Source organism: Liolophura sinensis, chromosome 6 (genome assembly GCF_032854445.1).
Source record: "Liolophura sinensis isolate JHLJ2023 chromosome 6, CUHK_Ljap_v2, whole genome shotgun sequence".
Lineage (NCBI taxonomy): Eukaryota > Metazoa > Mollusca > Polyplacophora > Chitonida > Chitonidae > Liolophura > Liolophura sinensis.
Genome location: NC_088300.1, coordinates 24,502,274 through 24,514,323, shown reverse-complemented (window position 1 = coordinate 24,514,323; position 12,050 = coordinate 24,502,274). Strand labels below are relative to the sequence as shown.

At 36.7% G+C, this 12,050-nt stretch overlaps 1 protein-coding gene across 1 annotated transcript; it reads right to left on the bottom strand.

Moving 5' to 3' along the window:
• Positions 1–8,731: 8,731 nt before the first annotated feature.
• LOC135468382 (uncharacterized) lies at positions 8,732–11,415 on the bottom strand. The gene is made up of 3 exons (XM_064746615.1): positions 11,049–11,415; positions 9,858–9,962; positions 8,732–9,537 (listed from the first exon to the last, which is right to left on the bottom strand). The coding sequence occupies exons 1-3, from the start codon at positions 11,205–11,207 to the stop codon at positions 9,451–9,453; spliced, it is 351 nt and encodes a 116-aa protein (XP_064602685.1). The 5' UTR covers positions 11,208–11,415; the 3' UTR covers positions 8,732–9,450.
• Positions 11,416–12,050: the final 635 nt, after the last annotated feature.

Here is a 12,050-nt window from a genome sequence, read left to right as displayed (position 1 = left end):
CGTACGCAGGTTTTTCTGCGTAAATGACGTCATCTTGTGAGATAACTTTCAATTACGACGTTTAACGAAAATGGTCTGCTCTCAAAAAAAAAGTCTGTTGTTTGAATGATGCTAGAATGTATTCTGTTATTCCAGCAGATTATTCTGTTAAATAGCACTAATTTAACATAAAGATTGTGATTCACTAACAGGGTACTAGTATTACGTTGAATATGACACGTTGTTATGTTATAATAACAGGATACATTTTATCATCACTTAAACAACAGACTTTCTATCAAAATGAACAACTTTTTTTTCGAGTGTAGGTGGACGTCAAAGTTATACGACCACTGTTCAATAGCTTTTCAAACAGGCAAATAGAGAGCAATCGGGGTTTTAGAAAGAAAGTGAGGATGCCCGAACCTGCCTCAAACCAAACGGGCGCATGGTTACTTTACAGAGCCTGTTTGTGCATGCGGAAGGAAACTGACCATGCGCACAGCTGTCATTTATCATACCATTGGCCTCTCGGGTCAATCTGCACATCTTATTGTGTATTTGTATACATGTAGCTGTTTTCACCCTCTCTGTCAGGTGTCCTCTCACCATCATGCTGGTCGCCCTCGTATAAGTGAAATATCCTTGAGTACGGCGTAAAACAGCAATCAAGTAAATAAATAGATATAACCACCCTCGCTGGATGAGAATCCAGCTCTCCTGTTACGAAAGTGACGTTGTTTACTCTTAAGACTCCGGTTTCCACTACCCACAAACCTTACAGACGCCATATTTACTGAGACCAAAATTAAGATAAAGGAAATTAAGCCTTTCCAATAACTGATGCCACAGCAGTTTCAGTAGAATTCCCTGTATTCTCATGTAAGACGAAAAACTTACACATTGTACACAACACAGTCGAAAGTTTGTATACATGTCTGACTTTCAGTGGTCTGTGCTCGTCTGCTTATCAAGGAGATGACCATCACATCTGCATTTGGCCTTGACCTTGTTGGTTCTTTGAATACGATATAGATCTATACTGGGAACCAGGAAGACAATATAAAATGGTATCCGAAGGTTATGCGGAAGGTCTGAATTTTAATTATATTATGCATGCCAATTAAACATATCAGTATTAAGAAAGAAAAAAGTCTTTCTGTAATATAATAACGAGGGTGTTTAACTGCAAGGAAGATAAAATGTATACAGCGCTGATGTTCGTAAAGTAGCCGAGTGTATGGCGGTAAACTTTTCACTGGTTCAGGAAGAATTTTTCTTGAAAAGTATATAAGCTGTGAAACAGTCGACTCAGGGACTTTCCTGATGAGTCTGTGGTAGACATTTTAAAGCAATGTCTTTGGTTGTATTCGCAAAGAAAGTCCCCAGCATCAGGTAATCCCCTTTATCAATAACATTGCCCTATTCACACCTATACCTAGCAATAACCTTCATCCTTGAATACAACTTTTAATACCATTCCAGTAAATTACAGGTGTAATGAATGTATGAATGTGAATTTTTAAAAGCAACAAACGGAGGATCTGACAAAAAAATACAAAACAGAGACACCTCAAAGTTGTCCGCTTTATGTCGTCATTTCTTCACACTTATTTAATGAGGTAATAAGGTATTTATACTTTTGCCACATTTATTTATTGTGGTGACGAAAGTAATAGTTGGATTATGTTATACAGTTTTGCTAAAACCAAATTTCTATGCATATGATGATATACTTGACATGCATGTTGAAATGAAAGAGAAAATTCTGTACTGGAATTCTGCCCATGTTCGTATCTTAAGTAAGGTTATCTTGTCTGCCGTACATTCTAATAGTAGTCCATAATACACCTGCACACATCTGTATGTATAGGTGCCTATGTCACATATATACAATCTGTGCTGCCACACCCAACCTAATGTATATACACATGTATACATGCGTTTTGTGTAAATTGCATTGTCATGAGAGTATTGCTGGCATCGAATGTCATATGATATCTGAATTACCCATTCAAAATCCATGAGTGCCACTGATCAGCTTAGTATTATATATGCTGAAGAAAAGTACCAGTGTATACGAGACCCACAATACATATATGCGCTTTACTTTGTCATCAACAGGGGTGAGTTATGTTGACATCAGGAATATACAGACGCACATAATACATAAATACACACATTACGCAGATACAAACAGTACTATATATATAACACATTACACATATACATTACACAGATACAACACATTAAGCAGATACAAACATTACATATATAACACATTACGTAGATAAAACATTACTTTATATAACACATTACATAGATACACACATTACGCAGATACAAATATTACATATATAACACATTACATAGATATACACATTACACAGATACCCACATTACACAGATATAAACATCACATATATAACATATTACATATACACACATTATACAGATACAAATATTACACATATAGCACATCACATAGATAAAACAATACTATATGTAACACATTACACAGATACAAACATTACTATGTATAACACATCACATAGATACGCACATTACATAGATACAACACATTACGCAGATACAAACATTACACATATAACGCATTATATGGATAAAACATTACTATATATAACACATTACATAGACACACACATTACACAAATACAATCATTACATATATAACACATTACATATACACACATAACACAGATACAAACATTACTTATATAACACATTTCATAGATACACACATTACTATATATAACATAAAACACAGATACACATATAACACATAGTTTACACCAGACACCAGACTAACTGACTTAGACATGATAATTAGTCATCACCATGGAAAGTCACCTATAATTTTAAACTGCTCAGTATATGTGTGTAAGAATGTCATCGTAAAGCTAGGGGTCATGTTCAAGACTGAATCGAGTTGGTGATAAATCTAGCATGTTTGTTACTTCCCTGTGATCAGCATTAAGAGATAGGCCAAGTACTAGTCGGACTGGGGTCAGTATATACTGTGACACGGATAGGGCGTCATGGCGTTCCAGTAACATAACAAATCACAGCCAGGGTAGTGACATAGTTAAGATATAGTTTGAGTTCTGAATTTAAAACTTCCTTGAATTAAGAAAATAAAATCTGATTTCATAATCGTAATTTTTTATTAGTCAAAAATCACATTATTCTTAATATGTGTATATGTATGTATGCTTGAGGTTTAATTTCGTAACAATTTTTCAGTCACAATGCGACGTTGAGTCTTTCGGTGTTTGCAGATATATTGTGTCTTCTTGTGGTAGGCGAGACCATGCCGCCGAAGTGCTGTCGTCACAGAAGTCATGCTTCCTCTAATCAGTGCTGAGTACCAAGCGAGGAAGCAACAAGTAATATTTTTGAATTCCTCTATATGATCGGACCAGGGTTTGATCCCGGGGTCTCCCGACTTCGAGGCATTATCATAAATAACGTATTTCGATGTTTGTATGTATTTAACTTTGGATGCATCGTAATATTTAGTTCACTTTCGGCTCAACTCCAGGAATTTTATAGTGTATGACAAATTATCTTATCACCCGTGTCCTCGATTGCATGGAGTTCAATGAAACAAACATTTATAGAAGTGTGTCATATTTCTGTCAACGCAATACCACACCTGGAGGAGGGAAGGGGGGGGGGGCAAGCATAGAATGTTTGTCATAGACTCGGCTTCATATACACACACTCTATTCCTCATTTTATTTAAATGTTTTATTACTTGATCAGTGTTTTACTCTACACTCAGGACGTTTAATATATATTTTACATAAATAATTTCGAAATAATACACTTTATTCACATATTCAGGGAAATTCATTCCCGCGTCCTTACTGTATATACATGGATATCAGTGACGGATTTCTATATCTGTGCTATTTTTCATTTTATTTTATTTACAGAAAATTTTCATAATGGCTTGCCTAATTTAACAAACTTAACATCCATATAGCCTAACAGTACGGTGTCCGATTCGCTAGGCTTTGTTCTTATTTCTGAGAAATTAATGCATGCCCTATACTGTATATGGAGCGGATTGTATATAACAGTATTTGTAGAGGCGTATCTCGAAAAGTTCAAAATACATTCTCGTAATCTATACACGTAATTTAAAGAAGATATCCAGAAGTACATAAAGGGTCGCATCACGTGATGTATGCCTGATGTGTTGGTGACTTTCGATTTTGTTTCGGCAATATCTTACTGTGGTAGAGGTAGGCCGATATATTCATAATATGGTATTTACTTGTATATATTCCAGAAATAAGATTTACAGCTTGGATCGAAATTTCTGATAACATATCACATAACTCATTGCTGATATCATTTACAAGCCTTACTCATGTAATTATCTGTATATAACTCTACATTACAGTGTGCTTATATATGATATGTGGTAACCTAGACAATCGGGCTAAATGTGTAAGGGTAAACGCCCTGCTAGTGTCATCAGTTCAAGCCCAGCTCAAGACTCTGTGGCTTAATTCCTCTCCTATCTTACGCGGTCTTCCAGCAATATGCGTATGACCCGTGTATGACACGTGTTTAGGGTAGGACCCAATCGTCAGAAGACATCTACCCGATAAAATCGACCATGTAGGTGTATATAATGACATACAAGTCTGGACTGGGCATGAGCGGTTCTTTAAATGTAGCTTAAATTTATAGAATTTCACAGAAAACTTGAGTGCCTGGGGTGATGAAGTTACTGATAACACCTTTATATATGGGATGTAATTTACAACAAAATAGATTTACAACGTTTTGTGCAAGAGGGTCCTAATTTTTCAATTTTTTTTTCCAGAAAAAAAAAAATTAGATTTGATGTATACTTGTATATTAACCACTTGCATTATCCGGGAGAAAAATGGTTGTGAAAATCATGGCGGAAGGAAGTAGAAGATCGGGAGAACGGGAAATACTCAGAATGTATATAGCTAAATATGTTCTAAAGCTAAATTTATAGCTAAATTACGATAATTCAAATATTTAGTCAGCCCGGGTAACGCATAATTGGAACAGCCGTGAATACCTTCGCCTTATTTTTCTAGTGTGTGTGTGTGTGGGGGGGGGGGGGGGGGGGGGGGGGGGGGGGTATTCCTACAAATGAAAATTCTCTGACGTCAAAATCAGAAACAACTTGCCTGGGCTTATCTCTTTATATTCGTTCTATACTGACGCACCAGAAGAGACTCTCAAGCATCTCACCAACCTGACACGCGCACGTAACAGAATCTTGAAGGATGGAAACTGACTTAATGGAAGCGGGAATTAATGGAAAAGTTCAAGACAGAAATCTGAAATGCAGAACATCTTGCACATGGCAACTTAATGAAATCAGATCGTAAAAATTTCCGCATGTACACCAAATGACAAAACTACCATCGATGGCCAAGTCCCAATCACCTTGCCGTGACGAAAGAAAATATAATTGCAACTTATAGTATTTACACATATACAAGCGTACATGGTACCTATTTCGAATTTCATTTTTGCACCTATTTTTATACCTAATAGGACCTATCGTTATATGTGTGTAATTTTACTTAAATAGATGGTCTATAACTACGACTACTGGACGGAAGATAAGTGCGCATATAATGATTCTTATATACATACTACTTCGGGATACGATATAGATAAAAACTTTTGATAAACTTTAATTAGTTTACTCTGACCCCATAATGCCTCATGCATTATCGTTTAATGATTTTTAATTAAACAGGCATTTACAGTGAAAAAAAGAATCTGTTAATTTCAACACAAAATATGTTCTTTGAGAGATGCTAGGATGTATTCTGTGATATTGTTGTATTATAACATAACAGCGTGTCATATTCACCTTGATTCCTTCTAATCTAATACAGTCTTTTATGTTGAATTAATAGAATAGGTGTGCTATAATTTCTAGCATCACTCAGGAAACAGACTTTCAGTTAAATTGAACCGATTATTATTATTTATTTTTTATTTTTTGAGAGTATTTGCTACAAAAAAATTAAGTTAGAATGGAAACAATTTATTTTGTTCGTCTATATTTTCTTTGTGTGGCGACATCTTCCCTTTTAGGCCTTTCAACACAACTGCATGTTAATTTAGCTGCGTATATAAGCCTGTGTAACAGTGCAAAGGGTGCCTGATTGCAGTGACTCACGAGTCGTTGATATTTATATATATATTATATATATTTGTGGGCCCTATACATGTCAACTCTTGCCGCAAAGGCGCGTCGCTGGGTAACGCTCTAACTCTGTTTATACACAGGTGAAGACAGACGGGCTGCTTGGATCGTCAGCGGACTAGCCACGCGTCGGCTCCAGCTCTTTTGTAAACAAATAAAAAGAAACCCGTCTCATGTGTGTTTCATAACCTTAAGACACCCAGATGACGATAGTTACTATACTTAGAACAGACTTGGAAAGGTTACTAGAGCGTGTCTCGTCAAGTTTTGCGTCTGCTGTAGTAGTAGTAGTCACGTGTTACTATGTCAACAGAGTTCAATATGGCCATCTCTCTGCTAGTAACGCTTATACATGTGTACAGGATAAAAGAAAATGGACAGGTGTTTTTGTTTGTTTGTTTTTTTTTTTTCGCTTTTTTTTGTTAGTTCAATTCATAAACAGAACAATGAGTTTATGCGGTGATGGCTGTGTACATCCGTGTAATCCGTTTTCGATACCCTGTTTGTCAGCTGGTGAAAGCATCTACATGCATAACCATCCGTCACTGTATTAATTTCATTCGGTTTTTGGTTCGTTTATTTATTTATTTATTTATTTAGTTAGTTAGTTAGTTATTTCATTTCTGTCCGCAGTGAAGATAAGAATATTCCTCTTACATAATGGCGGTTAAGTTACAACTATGTAGGAAACTAAACGAGACATAGGAAACCGAAGTTTGGTTCCACTTATTCGACTGTGACTTTAAGTCATGAGCTTCAGCTGATGTCTGACAAAGGACGGTGTTTTACTCCAGTTTTACTTTTAAACAAATGACCTCAGATTTCTGCTAAGTAGTGTCCCACCATGATATAGGCCTACATCTGATGAAGAGTTGGATTCGAACACGCGACTTTAGAATCCCCTCTTCAGTTAACGAAAGCTCAAACATAAACCACATCGACTCATTAAATTTGGTGAGGAACAGAAACACCCACATATGCAGTATAATTTTCATTTGATTTATACTCACATTTTTATTTGAGCAAATCGAGGTTCACATGGAATACCGTATATAACAAAACCCTGCAGTTTAGAGTAAGTCTAAATCTAACGCCTTAAACTTCGGGAATATACGGAGAAAATTTAGTGTACAAATACCGTACACAAAAGAGGAAGCCTCCGCATCGTTTTCATCACACGTTAGATGGAAATCAATATTGTGTAGTGTGCTTCACAACCATTGCTCTATAAAAATGAAAACGGATTTAGGGTGAAACGGGATGTAAATTTGAAGTGGTCGCATATAGGTCATATTGTACACTTACTGCGCATTAAACTAACCAGGTTGAACAAAGAAGGGAAATCCCCGACAAGATCAGGCAATTCATGTATGTCAGATTTCCACATGGACAAAAAACTGTCTATTGCTTTTCCGAAAAATATCACAAGGCACTTTATCTGTTCTGCAAATAATAGCGTCCATTCCAGAGATATAAAATATTAAACACACATGTCCATAAGTATATTTTTATCTGGAGACGGCTGTTGTACTCCATGCAGTTATACACAAAGTTATATACAAAGTCAGATGGCATATAGATACGAATATATACAAATCGTATCAATCGATATCTGTTTGTCAAACAGTTATCTTGAATATCTGCATGAGCGAAGGTCGGTCAGAGCTTATGTATATATATACAAATGACACAGATGCAAACCATGGATATACATCCAACATATACAAAACAAATGTACAGATATATACAATATTAACATGAAATTTACAAAAATATCGTAAAACTACTATGCAAATATTACCACTCAAATTCTAACTTTCAGATATGCGAAGTAATCACATACATGAGTGTAAATCACAATAATTCCACCTAATTAAAAAGTCTGTTGTACAGCTATTTACATTTAGCGCTATTTATATGTATCTTTCTACCATATCATATTTATGTAGAAAAGATGCTTCCTTGAAAAACCAAAATACAAAACTGAACGATGTCTGTATAAATGGTTACAACTGAAAATGTTTCGTGTGGGCAAATGATTTTATAACTTAATAAGAATACCAGTGAAATTTACACAAGAATGTCTACAAGCTGACAAGAAATACCTTAATTTGATTAAAACTTCTGCATGTCCAAGACATGTAGACAATGACTTGTGATATGTTATTGAGATCTGAACAAGGTCCGTTTTCTATCAAATAATAAATGTACGTATATATACAAAAACTGTATGAGGTAATATAGCACAGAAAAAGGAAACCTAAATATGGTTAAGACTGTGTTCTTTTAATGAATGGAATGGGTGAAACGGATCTGCATGGGTTATATTAAGGTCACTGACCTTTGACAAAACTAATAATTCTTTAAAAAACTTAAAATTCACACGTCAAACTTCATACGATGGCACAAGTCATTAAAATAAAATGATTTGTATAAAATGTACATCGCCAAAATGAGATCAAATGGAAAACTGATTATCTTGGTGGTGGATTTCTCAAACTGTCGTCGGACTTTTACTGGTAAGATGTAACAAATCTAACTTGATGACTGGAAGACTGAGACTAACGTTACATGTAATGCAAATGTCGTCATGTGCAAATTATTCCCATTCGTTGGTCTATAACCTTTTGTGTTGTGATATTGATAAGCTTGGCTCACTGCAAGGGCATGGAAAACTGAGCTCACTGCATTGTTACATGTTGATCGAGGACATAGACAACTGAGCGCATTGAATTGTTACACTTTGATCGAGGGCATGGAAAACAGAGCCCATTGGATTGTTACACTCTGACAGAGGGCATGGAAAACTGAACCCATTGCATTGTTACACTTTGATCGAGGGCATGGAAAACAGCCTAATGGGTGTTTCCTCGCGCAACATTGAGCTGATATCACACATTCGCATTTTTAAAAAGAGACAATGCGCTCAAAACTATATACGTACACGTAAATACACAGGAACAATGGTCTCTTTGCGACATATACATGTGTAAAAATACATAGCAAAAGGCCGCTGCATGCCGTGTCTGGTCTGCAGATGGTGGAAGTTGCACATGCGTATGCTTGTTGACTGCACATGTAGGCTGCAACACGGTTATATGGCGGGTGTGTCAAGGGTTTTCCCCATACTCTCTCTCTCGATCAGTTGATGAAAAAGATGGGGTCTACATCCCAGTCAGGCACGACAGCTTCACGCGGAGAGCAGCAGTGCCTCTTGTGGTCCTCCAGAATGGCTAATATCCTCTGCTTGTCTTCTTGCAGCTGACGAAACCTGGGCGAGCAGAGACGCATTCTCCAACTCGAAGACGCTGTTTCTCCTGAAATTGCACAATAAAAGGATCGTCAGGTGTATACCCAAAGATATGATATAAGTAAAACGTACACAGCAGATAGTCTCCCATAAAAGCATGTGTATTGCATGGCGGTGACACACGGTGAACGACAAGTGGTGATCTACTTTCATTGCTGAGGGAGCTGCTCATGCTTATTTGTGTTACTGCATGGCATTCTGACTTACTCATTGTTTAACGTGGATTAAAATTACAACGAATTAACTTAATTATCATACTTTGAACTGAAACAGATTTATTGAGCCAAGCCCCACATCACCCCACCCTCCGTCTCCACCGTGCCTTTACTGTTTGTCCGTAGTGATCAGGCGTCGCTGTTTAACACGATATCGCTGAGCAGCACGTCTATTCTGAGCTTTACGGGTCTCCCGCCTTCGTATATCATCTTCAGTCAGCTGAAATACGGCAAAATTGAAATTTATTATTAAAAGAAAAAATCAAAATACACTCTCTTATAATTAAGGTAGAGATTAAATGTTTACACCATATTCTCTGTACTTTTGTTTCATTTTTCACACTTAATCAAAATTTTTATTAGGTGTAATTAGGTACTTCAGCCTCTTGCCCTTACAGAAATACAGCATACACTTTCGAGTGTAAATATGCATATGCACGTACAACGGTCAATACATCTATAACATATAATTTATGCCATTGATGGCCAAAAAATAGAAGGTTCCAGTATAACGTTTTTGCTGATTAAATCATATATTGCATAAGGCTATTATGATTAGCTTTAAGCGAATTAAAGCTTCACAAAGAAGCATACTCATATATATGTAGACGTGATTGACAGCTGACGACCCTTTAGCATGACTGGCAAAACAGTTACAGTATAACATCTGAGTCTAATAAACGCAGGTATACAATAAAATAATTAAGTGTTACTTCAAGCAGAATCGATTTTATATGACAAGCCAACGGTGGTTATGTCATTATATACTTCCACTGAATAAACCAGACATAGAAGGTCGAATTCGTGTGCGTCACATAAAATTTCTGCCTTTCTGGGTAAGCGGGTAAATCGAAGTTTGTATGTTAATAAGTCTTAATTAACAATCACTAAGTCATACAAGGCAAATCCATCAAGCATGAACACTGTTATACTAAAATCATTACACGGATGACATATAAAAGTTTCAATAGACATAATTTTTTCTCCATAGCTTAGATTTCAAAGTTTCATTAAAAGGAATTATCAAGGTGGTATTGAAAAAAAAAAACATCAGGATTAGGTTAATGACCAGAATTACGATGAGTGTGAAAAAAATTATTTTATACGAAGTGGGTCAATATTAACCGCTTTTCGTTGATAAAGTGCTAATCAAGACAATATTTGCGTCTAACTGTGGCATTTCTAACTGTAGGAGGATACCTCAACTGTGAGTTGAAAAAAAAAGGTAAAAGTACGTGAAAGTGCGTCCACAAAAACATAATGTATAAAACAAATATATACCTGGCCAGAAAGAGGCAACACTCACCTGATTGACTTTGGGTTTGGACTCGTGGATGTCTAGTTCTTCTTGACCAGCCGCTAATCGTTTGGCTTGGATTTTACATTTTAATTCTTCTTTAATCAACGGTAGAAGATTGCCAGTTTTCTTCGGCGTTTTGGCCAAGTCTAAGGAGTTCTTCGTCATGTATCAATGTTGCCATAATCGTCATCAAAACACGGCTCGGATTTGAGCTCCAGCCTGGGTTTTTCCTGGTCGTAGAACAGCGAGGGTGTCACCCTCCAGTTGTGCCCAGGCCGGCTCCCCTTCGGCCGGCTCCCCTTCGGCCAGCTCCTCTAGGTATGGGGGTGTAAACTCCGTTCAGCATGATGACTGGTATTGTAAAGGTGTAGAGATATCCTATCTTGTCAAGCTCTACGCGCTGTGTGATACGACGTTCGCACTTCGTCGTACTTATATGCAACGCCTAGTCAGGTCGGCTGACCTACCTGGCCTTGTCCGCGCTGAACAGCTGTGATAGATGACAGAAACCCACCTTACCTCACCCCCCTGTAGATAATTTGGAACGGCTCTTTCCTCAAAGTAGGCCAGTTGAAACTCTTGCCAAAGTATTGTCTTGTCTATTTCTGTAACAGGCACAGATACCGCAGAAAACTTGGTTACAAGTTACGTTTTGAAATTGAGCGCGGTGTGATCATCAGCCTGGAATACGTCGCCCGATAAACATGTGAAGCTATGTAGATTAGGGGAATCCCTATGGCACAGGTGATTTCCACAGACAGGTCTGGACACGTCCGCTATGAGTCGTGTTACCTTCTCAGAACCAAATATTCAAAATGATTTCATAACATCTGTGAAAACATACATAATCAAAGTGTTGACAGTGTATATATATATATATATATATATATATATATATATATATATATATATATATATACACACATTTGGGAATAAGTCCCGTAAATAATTTGTGTAGCAATTAAATATGTAGGTCACCATGTTAAATGTGCTGTAGATTTAATTGTT

What these genes read in the sequence shown, in the direction of transcription:
- LOC135468382 (XM_064746615.1), bottom strand. Translation starts at nt 11,207, where the DNA reads ATGACGAAGAACTCCTTAGACTTGGCCAAAACGCCGAAGAAAACTGGC. An exon ending in CCAAACCCAAAGTCAATCAG is followed by an intron (nt 9,963 to 11,048) that starts GTGAGTGTTGCC and finishes GCCGTATTTCAG; the next exon opens with CTGACTGAAGATGATATACG. An exon ending in GCCTGATCACTACGGACAAA is followed by an intron (nt 9,538 to 9,857) that starts CAGTAAAGGCAC and finishes ATTGTGCAATTT; the next exon opens with CAGGAGAAACAGCGTCTTCG.